Genomic DNA, 17,283 nt, shown 5'->3' with positions numbered 1-17,283 from the left:
TCCTCAGGATCCCAGAGTGTTCTCAGGGCTTATCAGCTTTATATGTTTATTAGTTAATAATTGTAACCCAAGTTGTTTATGTATTTGTCTTACTTCCTCTTCCATTTCTACCTTCTGCTTAATTCATATACACTGCAGGAAAGAGAGAGACGCTCCCTCCCCTTGGGATGTTTGACCCCCTGAGAATGGCAGACACGTGTGGGATAAGTTTTTCTTTACAACCTAACTGAAAATGTATAGGAAATTCAGTGAAATGCTAAGTGTAACATTAATTTAGACTGGTAAAATGTTCTTACTGAATGAGATGGATATATTCCTGCAAACCACGTGTATATCAAATGTTACATTAAAAGCACTGAGGGAAGTCTACTATTTATAAAGAAATCCTTTGGCACATATATTAGCAAAGTGAATAAAAATATCTAATTTCTTTAAATAATGCTGAATTTTCAGATAGTGAGTTTGCTTGCAGTAAGGATGCCACTACCACCCCTGGTGGGGATTTTTTTTGTTGTTGAGTTTATTCATTTGTTGAGCTTTCTTTGTTTGACTTAATAGGTTAACATTAACTCCATTTCGTATCTTGAAGTCATTTCACTGGACAAGCGTTTGAGTGCTTCTGTGTACCTGGCACTGTGCTGGGCCCTGGGAATACATAACCAAATAAGACCTGGTCCCTATCCTCACGCAGCTGTCTGTCAGTCTGGTGGAGGAGACAGATGACTAACGCCTAATTACAGCACAGTATGTTAAATGCTTGGTAAAGTTAGGAGTGGTAAAGAGGTGGCGGTGGTCCGAGGTGGTGGTGGTCCAAGGTAGGGGCTCAGCTATTTGTGCTGAGTCTTGAAAGGAATTAACTAGGCTAAGGTGGCAGAAGTGTAGAGGGGTCAAGCCAAGGGCATCTAGGCAGAAAGAATAGCCTGTGCAGGGTCACTGAGGCTTAAAGAGGCTGGTGTGTCAGGAAAATCCACTTGGCTAGAAAGTAGATTGAAGAGGTAGGTAAAGTGATGAGAAACGTGGTTGGGAGGTAAGCAAGGGCCAGATTTATTCAGTCAGTAATACTGAGTGCCCAAAATGTGCCAAGTACGTTCTAAGTGCTGACCATACAGAAATGAACAAAGTCTTGGAGCTTACATATTAGTAAATTGTTTTGTATCTGTCCTTATGCCAGTTTTTGGTTTTAAAGAAAGCATATAACTAGTCAGGCAGTCTGTGGCTTTCAGAAAAATGATGTAGGTTTTATTCTGGAGGACCAGCCATTCTCAATATTTTATTTTCCATGAAAAAGAAAAATAGTCTTTAAAGAAAGAAGAGAAAGCACTCTTTCAGGCCTCTGCCTTCAAGCTATCAAATCTCCAAACCATTCAGGAGATATTGTTTCCCAAAGGAAAGGCCAGATATCGCCGTATACTTCACCCACATGTTCCTTTATCTTCTATTTCAATTTGAGCTTTTGGGTTGCTTTAAGATTTAAGAAAACACTGCTGTTTATGAAAAAGGTTAAAATCTTAGTTTTCATAACAGTACTTGAAAGGTGGTAGGAACCCACCTTGCATTTGACCAATTTGAGATAGAGAGAAATAGATATAAGCATTTAGAAATATAACTTATGATGTCACCTTGAGTATCAATGGAGTAAGATTTATAAATGTTCATTGACTAATCAAAAAGCTCCTTAATTGAGCTGGTCAATACTTAACATTTATTTATCACTTATTGTATGCCCGGCCAGGTGTGTTTAGTACTTTACAGCCGTTCTTTCACTTAATTCTAATAATCCTGTAAACTATAGTTAACTCTGTATTACAGATGAGGAAACTGAGCTCAAAGAATTTGAGTAATTTGCTCAAGATCACAGTAAGTTACAGAGTTGAGATTCAAATCCAGCTTTCTGCTGATATTCTTTATCATTTTTAGCCATCTGACTTTTAAAAGTTGTATTGCCAGTAGTGAAATAGCTCCAGTTAAAATAGAGCTTAGGTGTTAAAGATACATACTTCTAAATAAAAGAACAGTGTAGTTGATTGATGTGAATTCAGTCACTATCCTCCCAGAATTAACTTTTATTACTCTGTCTTCCTGCCTACTGCATGATCATTTTTTCATCTTGGAGCCATGAGGAAACTTTATGGCTATTTATGATTGTTCTTGTTTTTGCCTTTAGTGGAATCTAATCAGAAAAGCTCCTTCCAAGAAATTCCCAAACTTAATGAAGAACTACTCAGCAAACAAAAACAACTTGAGAAGGTTGAATCTGGAGAGCTGGGCTTGAACAGAGTCTGGATAAACATCACAGAAATGAATAAGCAGGTAGCAAAAGTGTGATTTTACTTCTGTGTAAGCTATGAATATTTAGTTTTGTTTGTTTAGTATGAATTTGTAGGTGTAGGGAACTCACTTCAGATTGTTTTACTTTTTGAAATGGTGTTTTGCATAGTGTGATCCCAACACGTTAAAATCAGATAAAATTAAGATGATAGTTATACACTGACCAAATATTTAAAATGTTAACCTTTTCTGCAAAGGAACAATTTTACCAAGTAGAATAGTTTAGAAGAAGTTGGAAGTTCTTGAGTAAACTCTTCCTAAGGAGCAATGTATGTATCAAATAAAAAGTGTCATCTAACCCCCAAGAAAGATGGATAGTTTATTTCTATTAGGTAATGAGAGCTTATTCTGTTTAATAGTTTACAAACTTACAGACTCAGCCTTGAGGTGTACTACTATACATTATACTAAAACAAATCTGGAAACCATCAACAGCTAATGATAGTTATTCTAGAATAGGGTAGGAGGAGGTGACGGAGTTGGTTAAATACCTTGGCGAGGCAAGCAAGCCTAGAGCAAAAACTTTTCCAGTCCTTAAATTAGCCAGAGCTCAGTAATTATTGATTCCAAAAGAGGGACTCTGCCAGAGGGCAAGGGCTTATTTAAAGGATGTTAAGTCAAGCATCTTATATGTATAAGGTGCTGTGTTGCCACTGGGTAACTATAGCTGCTGTCCTCAGTTTTTGCAGTTTAGTAGAAAAGACGTGCATTGAAAAGAAAACTCAAGTACCAAAATGAATGGTACACTTGCACAGGGCTTAAAAATAGATATGCCTTCCTTGTTGGGGCTAAGGGGATGTTCTCTTCTTCGGAATGGAGTCACGAAGTTCAGAATCAGCCAGTGGCAGGGAGCACTGTGCTAGAATCAAGTGCTTACATGTACTTCTGAAGCTACCTCTACCTTCCAGGAGTGGTGCAGGAGTGGGGCAGTTCAGCACTTAAGAGGAGAGATCAATGGCTGGGGGCAGTGGCTTTCAAATTTTTGCCTGGAATCTACAATAAGAAATGTTTTACATCATTACCCAATAAACACATACATATATATGTGTAACTGAAATAAAAGTTTCTGAAAACAATAGCTTATCCTTAGTATTATGATGCCTTTTGATATTTTCTATTCAGTTCTATTCATTGTTTTAAATTATTCATGAAATAATTGATGGATTGTAGCACCTAGTATTTACTCATTATCATTTATCTTTGGACTCTCAGTAATTAGGGAAGAGCAAGTATTCACTCCTTTTTGCAAAAAGAATAGGATGAATTGTGGCCTTTCTTGTATTCACAGAGCAAATGAGCAGTTTGGCCAGAGATTACATCAGTGAAAATAGACCACAGTGAAGCACTGAGAGATAATTAGCATCTCTCACTGGGGCAAACTGTGGATTCCATTTAAATAGTCAGGGAGTTTACCGTTCTGAGGCAAGGATGAGATCTTTCAGGATGAAGAGGCAATGTCACCTGTTTCCCATCTCCTTGTAAATCAGCATTATGGGAAGAGTCAAAGGGTAAATTGGTACTTGATATGAGAGGACACACAGGTTTTCAAATCTTTGCTACATATTTTGGTTTGAGTTCTCTTTAACCAGGAATCTGGAAACAAACGAATCATTTTTTTCTTGACCTGGCTGTTATTTTTAATGCAAGAAGTATCTTGGAAAGCAGCTATACAGGAAAGTTTACTTCGGTACTAAGGTTTCATATATAAACTGGGAGAGATTGAACTGAAACTCTTTCCACTTTAGCTTCAGTAGATCTTCAGAGATGATGGAACTGATTGATGATACCAGCCTGATGCTGAGGCATTCTGTGCTGGTGTGGTCGCAGAAGGACGGGTGGTGGTGAAGTAGAACTTTATGTTGGTCCAAAGGGAGCTCATCACTCTGTCGGAGTGATTTTCTAAAATTAACATTACACACCTCTGATGGTCTGTTAAGAGGCATTTGTCCTAAACCAAACTAGGTATAGAAATAAATACTTAACCATGTTTCTGTATCTAAGGGAAACTGTCAATTAAGATGCTTTTAGTGGCAAATTTTTGTCAAAAAAAGCAATTCAGAGTGGCCTAAACAAGAAGATGTATTATATCACTTAACAAGAACTGTCCTTATCACAAGGTGAGTTGAAGTTAATGCAGCCTGGAAAAAAAACCATTAGTTTGAAATAAGTTAAATGAAATTTCACATTGAAAATCTTTAAACTAATAGTTAAAATCTCTTTGGCTTTTCTCTTTTTTTCATGAAACCTCTGATTTCATACCCCTACCCATTCTTGACCATTATAGGGATTCTTCTCCCCTTTCTTTGAAAACCATTAACTCAACAAATGTTTAATGAGCTGCTTTTATGGAGTTAGGCCTTGGATTCAAAATCAAAGAAGATGTGATTCCTCCTCAAGGCTCTTACAGTCAAATGGAGGAGATAGAAAAGTAAACAATTGTAAAACAGCCTGATGAGCAATAAGAAGCAGGTCCATGTGGAATATAAACTAACACACGGACAGAGAGAGCAGTTTGGTGGTTACCAGGGGGAAGGGAGTTGGGGCGTGGACACAAGGGGTGAAGGGGTGCATTTATATGGTGACTGACAAATAATAATGTACAACTGGAATCTCACAATGTTATAAACTATTATGACATCAATAAAAAAAAATCACACATTAAAAAAAAGAAGAAGAAGAAGTAGGTCCATGTGAGCACCACACGGGCATTTTTAAGTATGTACCTGGGGGCCGGCCTGGTGGCATAGCGGTTAAGTGCGCACTCTCTGCTTCCGCGGCTCTGGGTTCGCAGGTTCGGATCCCAGGCGTGCACCAACGCACCACTTGTTAAGCCATGCTATGGTGGCGTCCCATATAAAGTAGAGGAAGATGGGCACTGATGTTAGCCCAGGGCCAATCTTCCTCAGCAAAAAGAGGCAGATTGGCAATGGATGTAAGCTCATGGCCAAGCTTCCTCACAAAAAAAAAAAAAAGTATATATCTAACCCATTAAGGCTTCTCAGATATCTTGAGCTGAGTCCTGAAGGGCAAACAGGATAGGCCAGGTGAATTCTGCAGAAGGAGAGAGGGTGTTCTAGGTAAAACATTAGTACAGTTGATCCTCATCATTTGCAGATTCTATGTTTGCGAATTCACCTACTCACTAAAATTTGTTTGTAACCCCAAAATCTATACTTGTAGCACTTTCCAAGTCATTCACTGACGGGGTGCAGTGGCGAAAAATTTGAGTCACCCAACAGGAACATTTCTAGTTGAGGTGAAACAATGCAACACCCTGCCTTGTTTCAGCTCTCATACTGTAAACGGGTTTCCTTTTCACGATATGTTTAGTTCCATGTTTCCCACTTTTGTTCTTTTTGTTGGTGAATTCACTGTGTAAAATGTCCCCCTAGCATAGTGCTGAATGAGCTACTATCTGGTATTCCTAAGTGCAAGAAGGCCATGATGTGCCTTACAGAGAAAATACATGTGTTAGATAAACTTTATTCAGGCATGAGTTCAGCAATATATATTCAATAAGATATCTTTAAACAGAGACAGACATAAAACAAGATTATGTATTAACTGATCAGTTAACAAAAATGTTGTGGCCAAAGAGCTCTCAGGAACGTAACCCTGTACTTCCCTTAGGAGCAATGGTTTAGTATTCACTGATTCAGTGTTTGCTGCGACTTTCTAGAACATAACTACTATGAGTAGTGAGAGTTGACTATATGTGCAAAAGCATAGACAAATGAAAAACACGTGTTCAGGGCATTTTAGTAATTCATTATAGCTAGAGTTTGTTGGAAAGAGGCCAGAAGTAAGGATATATCAGCAAGAGCCATTTCAAGAGGGACCTTGAGTGCCCTTCTCCTACAGTCCGCTCTGTATCTCTTGTTTGGCACTTGGTCTGGATACCTTATGTGATAGTTATTTGTGTGTGCATCTAATTACACTAGAAGGTTGTACACTGTACTCTGAGCTTTAAGCTTGATGGTGGCAACAATGATGATGATGATGGCAATTAAGATGATAACTGCCATTCATTAAATGCAGGCCATTCTTTGTGCAGGCCACTATTAGATACACTACATGTGAGATCTCCTTTTTTGCTTCTATAGTCCTATGAAGTAGGAGATGGTATCCCATTTTACAGATAGAAAAACTGAGGCTCAAAGAGGTTAAGTAGTTTGCCCAAGGTCACACAGCTGTGTAGCAGTGCTAGCATTAACAAGTTCTGGGGCCTGGTTTTCTTTTGAATTTTCCATTCTGCCTTCCACCTTTATATCCTCTATAGGATGCAGTATGTGCTCAGTAGATAAATTTGAAAGGATGTGATGTCAGGGTTCTACTAGGGCTCATCATCATTCACCATTGATGAGTGTCTGTTTTAGTAACTTTTTTACTTACTATTTAAAGAAGACTTAATTTAACACCAAAGCAAAAAAGCAGTATTTCAGACTTTATAGTGTAAAACGGTCTAATAAGCAAATGGTCTACAGTAGCTATTTTTAATTTTGCTAATGAAAAGTCATGTAATATGCATAAAAGTCGTGACTCATCTTTTGGCTGGAATCTGGGGTTTTTTCATAATAGTTTCCACTTAATTCAAATTTTTAGAGTCTTTGAATTGCAATGTCTGACTTTTAGAGGTAAGTCCTGTAATGCTTGAATCCAATATGACATTCTAGAATGTGTCTATCAGAGACCAGAGCAGTCCCAGAGATAGTAGTGGGAGAGTGCCCCTCGTCTCCATTCTAGTTACACTTGTATCTTGGCTGTAGTTTTCCACAGATTTTGGCATTATTCCATTCCTAAGAGAAGCATGCTGAAAGATGGAATCCAGCTTTGCAGTTTATGGGAATGTAGGTGAGTCCTAGTGACTAGTGTGCAGTCCAGGTCTTAGCAGTGACTAAGTCCTGAGTAATGTTTGGTAATTAGAGAGTTAATGGTCAGCTCTCCAGAGTGTACTCTTTCAGTCAGGCAGCTGATACCCTAGGCCTGGAGTGTTGGGCACGGGGAGAAGTGAAACAGACCTCACCTTATCCTGCATGCTTTGGCTTTTGGCTGTTCCTCTGATTTGGGGTGAAATGGTAGCTGCGAACCAGCCACACTGGCCATATGTGAGGCCAGTCTTGAGACTAATACTTCTGATTAGCATCAGTCTCTGCCACAGCCTCAGGATATTGCAGTGCCTGGGAGAAAAGTTTCTGCCCAGATCGCTCCACCAGAACAGTTTGTTGTCCCTTTAGGATCTGGCCAGTTGTCAGTGAAAAGAATTTTCCCCCAGGTGGCCAAAAGGTAACCATGCAATTGATAGGGCATTTGGAATAACCGTGTTGTCGCCCATCAAGTTGGTCTTGAGCCAACTGTGTACATACTTTGGGACACTGAGTAAAACATACCTGGGGGAGGAACCCCTTCCTAGCACTTTAAGAGTGAGCATGTTATCATAGTCTTGGAAGACCCAGTTGGGGACATGGAAGAAAAGACCAGCCAAGGAAATCTGTCAAACCCTTTTTAAAATTTTGTGATGTGTTTTTCCTATGTGTATATTTCTTTCCCATCTTTTATCTTTAAAATTTCATGAATAATATGTGAATGTATTCTTATATAAGATTTAAATAATGAAATACACATAGAACTCTTATGAAAATTCCCCCTCAACCCCCATCTCTGTATGTGCCCCATTGCACACATATACACACATTCCCTGTCCCCACAGGTGTCCACTGTCAATAGTCTGGGCTGCATTCTTTTAGTCTCCTTTCTATGCATTTACAAAATCATAGTAGCTTTTAATATGAATTAGCTTATGGGATAGCATGTGTGTGTCTAACTAAATAGAGTCATTCGTATATATTGTTCTACAACTCGCTTTGTTCACTGAATATTTCTACATCCTTAGGGATAAACATTTAGATTGTTTCTAGTGTTTTGCTGTTACAAATAAGGAAGCAATGAATAGTCTTCTGCATACGTCTTTGTGCCCATGAGCAAGTAATCTTTAGGATAAATTTCTGGAAATGAAATTGCTGAATTAAAGGATATATTCAATTCAAATATTTCAAATTTTGACAAATACTCCTAGATAACCTTCTAACAAGTCTTCTCCAGTTTACATTCCCATGATCAATGCATGAGAATGCCTGTTTCCTTATGTCCTTTTCAAGCTTCGATATTCGTATCTTTTTGAAGTTAAAAGGAGGTTAAAACCTTGATGTAATTGCTATTAAAAGAGTTATAGTTTGCTGAGAGTGTCTCTCTGGGCTGAGGTTTGTCACCCGTTTTGTTTTTAAGTGGATAGAGTTGGAATGTTGAAGATTAGTCTGAATATTTTGGAGCACTTATGGAGAATTGCATGTTTAAGTGCTTATTAAATTTCGCTATCAAAGAGCTAACACCTATTTGGTATTTTGTTTGTGCCAGGTACTGTGCTAAGAGATTTAGTTAGATATCTCATTTAATCCTCATAGGCTATATTAGTCATCTGTTGCTGTGTTACATTTTTCCCAAAACTTAATGACTTAAAACAACAAACATTTATTATCTCATAGTTTCTGTGGGTTAGAAATTTGGGAGCAGCTTAATTGAGTAGTTCTGGCTAGGATCTCTGTAAGGTTGCAGCTAAGATATAGGCCAAGGCTGCATAATCTGAAGGCTTGATTGAGACTGGAGCATCCTCACTCACAGGGCTATTGGCAAGAGGTCTTGGTTTCTCCCAACATGGGCTTCTCCCTGGGGCTGCTTGAGTGTTCTCACAGCCTCGCAGATGGCTTCCCCAGAGCAGTGATCCCAGGGAGAGATAAAGAGGAAGCCATAGTGTTTTTTAATGACCTGCTTTCCAGAGTGGCCCATTGTCACTTCCATTCTATTCTGTGGACTAAAAGCGAGTCACTAAGTATAGGCCACTCTCAAGGAAAAGAAAATGTTTCCACCTCTTTGAAGGGAGGACGGTCAAAGAATCTGTAGACATATTTTTAAATGATCACGCATCCCTATGAGATGGTTGTTGTTAAACAGTTGTTATTGTTTTAGCCATTTTACTGGTGAGGAAAATGAGTTTGCTACTTATCTAGCCTTATTTCCTACTTCGTGGCCTCTGCCTTCTACTCTGCTTGGATTGGCCCTCTCAGTATCCATCCCAGACACAGAGTGTTCATTCTTGGCCATTCGTTCATTCAGTAAATACTTACTGAATGCTGTCCTTGTGGCAGGCATATTTATGGAAAATAAAACAGATATGGTCCTTAATGACATGGAGCTTGCAGTCTAGTGGAGGAGAGAAACCTTATTAATCACAGAGATAAGTAAATTAGGGGCCGGCCCCGTGGCTTAGCGGTTGAGTGTGCATGCTCGGCTACTGGCGGCCCGGGTTCGGATCCCAGGCGCGCACCGACGCACTGCTTCTCTGGCCATGCTGAGGCCACGCCCCACATACAGCGACTACAAGGATGTGCGACTATGACATATAACTATCTACTGAGGCTTTGGGGGGAAAAAAAAGGAGGAGGATTGGCAATAGATGTTGGCTCAGAGCCGGTCTTCCTCAGCAAAAAGAGGAGGATTAGCATGGATGTTAGCTCAGGGCTGATCTTCCTCACCAAAATAAATAAATAAATAAGTAAATTATTGTCACTTTGAGAAATACTATGAAGAAAAAGTATTCCTGGGCCTGTTCATGCTGTTGCTCCCTACCTGTTCCCCAATTCCACACTTACCCTTCTAACCTGGAAAGAATACCTGCTTTATTTTTATGTCTAAAACTTGGGGCCGACCCAGTGGCACGAGCGGTTAAGTGCGCACGCTCCGCTGCGGCGGCCCGGGGTTCGCCAGTTCAGACCCCGGGCACGCACCGACGCACCACTTGGCAAGCCATGCTGTGGCGGCCTCCCATATAAAGTGGAGGAAGATGGGCATGGATGTTAGCCCACGGCCAGTCTTCCTCAGCAAAAAGAGGAGGATTGGCAGATGTTAGCTCAGGGCCCATCTTCCTCACAAAAAAATAAATAAATAAATAAAACTCTTACTTCTCTGTTTCAGCCTGCACTAATATTCTTTTCTCAGAACTTTATTCAGTATCACATTTAGTACTTAATTGTTTCTTTACAGTTACCCACCTACCTCTACCCCCCTCCCCCTCCATCCTCCCCCCTCCCCCTCCTCACTTACATTATGTGCTCCTGCCACCAGGCCTTCTTTCTATTCTTCAGATATACCAAGCTCTTCCTGCACTGGGGCCTTTGCCCTAGCAGTTCCCTCTGCCCTGAAATGTACTTCAATCTTTGTTCAATTGATTCCTTCTTCTTATTTAGATCTCAGTTTAAATTTCATCTCCTTATAGAGGCCTTCTCTGACCATCCAATCTAAAGTAGCTACCCAGTCACTCATCAAGTCACCTAATTTTAATTTTCTTCTAACACATCCCACTATCTGATATTTTTTCTTATATAAAGTTGTCTGTCTCCTTGCAATAAAATGTAAATGTCACAAGATCCCTGACATCTGTGTTCACCACTGGTATAAAATTGGGCTCAGTAAATATTTGTTGCAGGAATGAATGAATGAATGAAAAATGGTCTGAAGCCCCTGAACATATCCCTCCTAAAAGGAAAGAGAGAGAAGAGAACCTGAGTCCCCAAGTCCCCGGGCTCATCACCAGACTCCCTTGTTCAGAACACACTGCTGCTGCTCTAGGAGCTCAGTTTAAGTTCTCTGCGTAGTACTTATTACTACTCGATACTTTTCTTCCTTGTTTTTCTGTCACCTTCTGCTAGGATGTAAGCTCCACGAGAGTAAAACCTCCTGGTTTTGTGTCACTGTCTCCTCAGTGCCTGCAGCAGTGCCTGGCCTAGGGAAGACACCACGCATTTGTTGAAGGAAAGAACAGGGGGTCAGGTTGACTTTGTCTTATATCCGTCTGGTGCCTACCACAGTGTTCAGCGTGTAACAAGTGCCCAGAAACTTCAGTGGTTACTCTGTGAGGCCACCCTGAATATAATTGCTGTTGGCAGATCTGTGTCCTCATCCTAGAATTTGGGACAAGAAAGCAGTTTGGAACTAAGAATCTTTCAGGCATGTTTTGAACCACACTGCAAGGTTGTTAGAATATGATCTGCAGCCTGAAAGTGAGTATTATACAGGTTCCCGCAGTCCCCGTTCAGGAGAGAAGTCCAGCTATTTAGACTTCTACCCCTAAATAGCAGAAGGGAAGACACATTTTATTTTGATTCAATTCCTATTTTAATATATTCAGTGCATCAGTCAGCGAGTCAATGGGTATTTATTGAGCCCCTTCAGGGTACAAAGTAGTGCTTTGGTTGAGCTGTTGAGTTTGAAATATTAATCACATTGTTAAACCAAAACTAAATCCCCAAGTAGTTGAAAATGGTGTTCAGGTTGTCGGGATACAGTTCCTGTAGCCTGTATTTTGTGATGACAGGCTTTTACTTTATAATATATGTTCCCACTTGGGCAGGAACAAAAGTTCAGTCAATAACTGAGGTGTTATTTTTTACAAAAATGAAATCTTTCAGGGATCCTTGATCAGTAGCTTTCTTCCTGTCAATTGTTGAAGGATTGTGTTGTAATCACTGCATCTTTTGGGTAATTTAAGATTTTTGGATCTTGTAGCTGCCAGGAGTAGGGTAAAGAATGATACTTGCCTTTCCCTCTTGGGCACTAGTGTTTAAATTGAGCAGGGAAGGAAGGGGTATTATTGCTGCCTCCAAGATCTCAAGTCTGTCCAAGGTACTGTAGTTCCTCTACTGCTGTGAGCTGACAGATATAATGTCTGAATCACAGAAACACATAAAAGCCAAGGATGCCTTGACATCATCATCAACTGTAGATTTTGTGAAGGGAGCGTTCACTCTACAAATTCTATTTTCATTGTTTGTTAACTCTTTTCCTTTCAGATTTCTCTGTTGACTTCTGCAGTAAACCACCTCAAAGCCAATGTTAAGTCAGCTGCAGACTTAATTAGCCTGCCTGCCACTGTAGAGGGGCTTCAGAAGGTAAGTGATACGTGTGGGCAGTGAGATTAACCTACTGCTGTAATTCCAGCCTCTTACAAGTTTTCTTTGCAAGCCTGGCATTTGAAATCAGCTGCTCCAAGAGGGTAGTAATTTAGCATATCACTGTGTTCTAGAAAGTTTGCAACATCTCTGTTTTAGTCTGGTTAGTTGGGCCTTTAACTTGTAACAGGTGACTTGAGCTATGGTTTAGATGGGTTCACACCTTTTTCTTTGGCTCTGCAAGTCCCAGGATTGCTCTGCTGGGACTGGATGGTAACGTAGGTAGGTTTGCTTTTCATCACTTGCCTTTGCAGTTCATCATCCACAATATCGTCATGAAAGCAGATCAGTTGTACATGAGAGTTCTCTAAATTGCTATTATGAGAACTTTCTCAACCATGGTTGAGAAAGAGGTTTTTTTTAAAAAAAAAGATAATTTGAGGAATGCAGAAATTAAAAATTCAGGATATGATAAGTGTTGGCAAGGATGTGGAGCAAAGGAAACTCTCAAACACTCCTGCTAGGAGTATAAATCAGTAAAAAGCATATGTGAAAACAATATATATTTTATAAAGGTAAAGGTGCACATCTAAGCAATTCACTCCTAGGTATATACCCTAGACTCTAGGGCCTATGCAAACAATAATCTGAAATTTCTGTTTACTTAATCCCTAGAATTCAGGCCTAGAGCAGGAGGCAGTGACCAACCAGAAGAATAATACACAGGGATCTTCAGAGCTGGGTGGGGTGAGTGGATAGGGGTAGGAAGGAAAAGGTGCCTAACTGGGACACAGGCAACATCAGCCCCTGCAGCAGGAAATGGAAACCCCAAACAATGGGTATCAAATCCAGGATCTTTGACTTTTAAAAGTTAGTGTGTGGTAAATTTGATTTGATTATATGCCAGGCTCTATAAACATATAAATTATTTCCACAAAAGAGCAAGAAATTCCTAAGCCACAAGCAGAAACAAAACTTTGTATTTTATAGCCACACCACCTGTGTGTTCTCATCTCCGTAGTTTGCTATTTGTCCAATATGGTCATCTGCTTACAACTTAAAAAAAAAAGTAGGGGCAACTTTGATGAGGCCAGATTCTCCTTGCCATTGTTCCCAAGGGCCAAGTGGGGAAAGGTAGCCCTGTGTAGCCTTTCGTACAGAAACAAACCTGGCAGTCTTACATTAGAAAAGGGAATGGGTTTATTCTTGCATTCATTAATTCAGTAAACATTTGTGGAGCTTCCTCCACTATGTGCCAGGCACTTTGCAGTTGGTGAGACTACTAGTTTCAGGATTTTGCTCTCAAGTTCACATGCCTCTGTCAGCTGCTTCCTTAAAAAAAATCTTAAACAAGAGCTTACTATCTTCTTGCCTCCCAATGGGCTCATATAGCCAGTGAGGATTCTCTAACAGTAGCTGTCTTTGAATGCCTGTAGCTTCTATAACAACAGAGCTTGCATAAATAACATCCCAGCTTAGAGACTTCTACCAAGTGTGTTGTCTGTTTGCAAATGTGTGTGTTTATAATGTCAGGCACTAGTTTTATTACAAGTGGCTCAGTTTTGAAGTGGTAAGTCGTCTCAGATACTACCTAACTTCAATGTTGTTGTCTGTTGTTAGTGCTGTTGAGTCGATTCTGACTCCTAGCAGCCCTGTGTACCCTGCCGAGAACACTGCCTGATCTTTTTGCGCCAACCTCTCATCTTCTGGCGCTGGATCAAACAATGCTCTGCTGCTGTTCATAGGGTTTTCATGGCCAACTTTTTTGGAAGTGGGTGGCCAGGTCCTTCTTCCTAGTCCCTCTTAGTCTGGAAGCTCTGCTGAAACCTGTCCACCATGAGTGACCCTGCTAGTATTTGAAATACCAGTGGCATAGCCTTCAGCATCACAGCAACACACAGCCGCCACAGAGTGACACCTGACAGATGAGTAGTTCCCTGACCTGGAAACGAACCCAAGCAGTGAGAGCACTGAATCTTAACCACTAGACCACCAGGGCTGGCTAACTTCAGTGTATCTCTTGTAATTTTTTTTGAATGTTGAAAATGTCATCTCTTATTCTCTTGAATTCTTGGCTATCAGTATAGTAAAAAAAGACTGTGGTTAAAAATACCAATGTGACACTATAAAACTGTCATTATATCTTAATAAAAGGCCAAAACCCACCAACTAGTAATACTCTTTTGGATGTTCCCTTAGGACAGGCCTTTTTTAAAAGATGGTCTCTGAATCATATTCCCAAGGCCCCAATCCACTTGAGCTCTTTGGGCCTAATGAAGGCAAAGTGAGCTACCATCCATGTCTAACTCTGCTCAGTGGTTGCTAATGGGATTCTAAAGTAGAAGAACAAAAAATGCTACCAAGTGAATTTTTCCTTCTTCTTTGCAATGCTGGGTTTCCCAAAGCCAAAAATGTTTCCACCCATTTTCACTCAAAAGGCATCATTTGCTCCTGACATAGTGGCAGTCTGCAGTGTTAGCTCTGGCCTACAGCAGGGGTGGGTAGAGGCAGTCTGCAGGAGAACCTTATCTGTGGGTCCCAGATTAATGAACTAGTATCTTCTTTTTAGGAAAGATTTGGTTTTCCTCTAGGAAAAGTTCTTTAAATTGGGAAAATGGCTTGTGATAGATAGATGATAGATAGACAGACAGACAGATAGACTATATATGTGTGGGTGTATATATATATATAATTTCCTGTTAATTGTGTCAGTATAAGCTACATGGAATTCATAGTTTGAAGATATTTGAAATAATTAAAAGTACTGACCTCCATTAGATCAATGTTTAATGTAAGTAAAATCACAGTGATATACCACTATACTCCCGTTGGAATGACTAAAACTGAAAAGACTGAAGGTACCAGTATTGATGAGAATATGGAGTAACTGGGCTCTCATACACTGCTAACGGTAATGTAAATTGGTATAATCATTTTAGAACACGGGTTTGGCAGTTTTTTAAAAAGTTAAGCATACACCTACGACATGATCAGTCATTCACCTCCTAGGTATTGTGATGATGAGAAAGCTTATGATGAAGGGAAATGAAAGCATATGCCCACATAAAGATTTGTACATGAGTGTTTATAGCAGCTTTATTTGTGATAGCCAAATACTGAAAACAACCTAAATGTCCATCAGCAGGTGAATAAACAAACTGTGATGTATCCACATTAAGGAATGCTACTCAGCTACATGCTGAGTAGCTATGACGTGGATAAATCTCAAAACAGTTATGCTGTATGAAAGAAGCCATACCCCCAAGCAAGTACATACTCACTCACTGGTTCTATTTATATAAAATTCTAGAAAATGCAAACTGATATATAGTGACAGAAAGCAGATCAGTGCTTGCCTAGGGACAGGGAGGGAAGAATTACAAAGGAGCGTGAGGAAACTTGGGGGTGATGCATGTTTATTATCTTGATTGTGGTAACGGTTTCACAGGTGTATAGATGTCAAAACTTATCAAGTTATATATTTGAATACGTGCAGTTTATTGTATATCACTTATATCTTAATAAAGCTATTAAAAATTTTTAAAAAGGAAAAAACACTGACCTTAACTACGTGTTTCTGTTCAGAGTGTAGCTTCCATTGGCAATACTTTAAACAGCGTACATCTTGCTGTGGAGGCGATACAGAAAACTGTGGACGAGCACAAGACAACCATGGAGTTGCTGCAGAGTGATATGGTGAGGAAATGCACAAGTGCTACAAAAGTCCGCATTCGCCTGCCCACCCTTTTCTGTGTAATAGTAGTGATACCCGTTTATCCCATTTATCCAGACAGACCCAACCAACTATGCCTCTTTTTAAAAGATAGAATAAGCAAAAGTTTATTGATTTTTCTACAGTCTGTAAATTAAGCAGTTGAGGTGGATAGAATTAAAAGCTGAGTCTCTTGCAGACATGCTGGAAGAGATACAACAATAAGACACAGTTCCTGAGGGTGGAATGGGTAGGAAGGAAAATGGAAAAGAAGGAAAGGGAAGTGGGGAAGTATCTCAGTTATTTGTTACAACATAACAAATCACGACAAAACTTAATGGCTTAAAACAGCACGTTATGATTTCTCACTATTCTGTGGGCCAGGAGTTTGGGCAGGGCCCTTAGACTGTGGAATGATAAGAGGCCAGGTGAACAGGAGCTCTAGAGGAGGAAAAGCCCTCTTGGATGTTCAGCTCCAGCCAAGCTCCCAGTTGAATGCAGCCGGATGTGTGACCTCAGCCTACACCGTGTGGAACACAAGAAAACCCCTACCCCCCCTAAGCCCTGTCAACCCACAGAATCATGAGAAATAATAAGTTGTTGTTGTAAGCCACAGTTTGGGGATGATTTGTTATGTACCAGTGGATAACTGAGACAGGAGCAAACCTCTGCAGTGCCCAGGAATTGTTTTCAAATGTCTCTCAATGCTGCGCAGATGTAAGCTGTCAGTCAGTCAGAGGCCTTAATTAATCACTAATGGGTACTCAGCTCCGTGAAGGCTCTAGGAAGGGTTTTTAAAAAGGATGGCACAGCCCTTGCTGTCTTGCTTGGGAGAGGAGTTATATGTACATGAAATCAGGACTATTCAAGGCACATGCAAGTTCCCTGGCTTCTCCACTGATTTCTAGATCTGCCCCACATGCTCTTTTCAAGCTTTGGAGTTTCAAGTTTAAACTGGATAATTTGTACCAAGAGTACCTGGGCTATATTAGAGCGCTGGAAGGGAGGGTTTTTTATTTTCTTCAGAACCAGTGTTCCTCACGGCTATTTAGTGGGACTGACCCACAGGAAAAAACATTGACCTAGGTGTCCAGACACCCTGGATTCTAGTTCCACCTTTACCGCTGAGTAACTGTGTGATCCATAAGAATAAAGACCTCTCTAATTCAGCAATTATTTTATTATTATTTTTTTAATATCTTGAGCATTTTCTCAAGTAATTAAATATTTTCTAAAATACTTTTT

At 40.0% G+C, this 17,283-nt stretch overlaps 1 protein-coding gene across 2 annotated transcripts in view; it reads left to right on the top strand.

Annotated features, from left to right (window-relative positions):
* The window catches only part of EFCAB14 (EF-hand calcium binding domain 14), a 38,911-nt gene that overhangs the window by 6,573 nt on the left and 15,055 nt on the right, over nt 1-17,283 (top strand). For both annotated transcript variants that reach the window (XM_058552331.1, XM_058552330.1), the window contains exons 3-5: nt 2,165-2,310; nt 12,228-12,326; nt 15,912-16,022. In XM_058552331.1, coding sequence (XP_058408314.1) covers nt 2,165-2,310; nt 12,228-12,326; nt 15,912-16,022 — 356 coding nt within the window. The remainder of the gene's footprint in view (nt 1-2,164; nt 2,311-12,227; nt 12,327-15,911; nt 16,023-17,283) is intronic.

The sequence above is a fragment of the Diceros bicornis genome, chromosome 13 (genome assembly GCF_020826845.1).
Source record: "Diceros bicornis minor isolate mBicDic1 chromosome 13, mDicBic1.mat.cur, whole genome shotgun sequence".
Taxonomy (NCBI): domain Eukaryota; kingdom Metazoa; phylum Chordata; class Mammalia; order Perissodactyla; family Rhinocerotidae; genus Diceros; species Diceros bicornis.
Note: the sequence above shows the minus strand (reverse complement) of the source record. Positions and strands in the feature narration are given on the sequence as shown.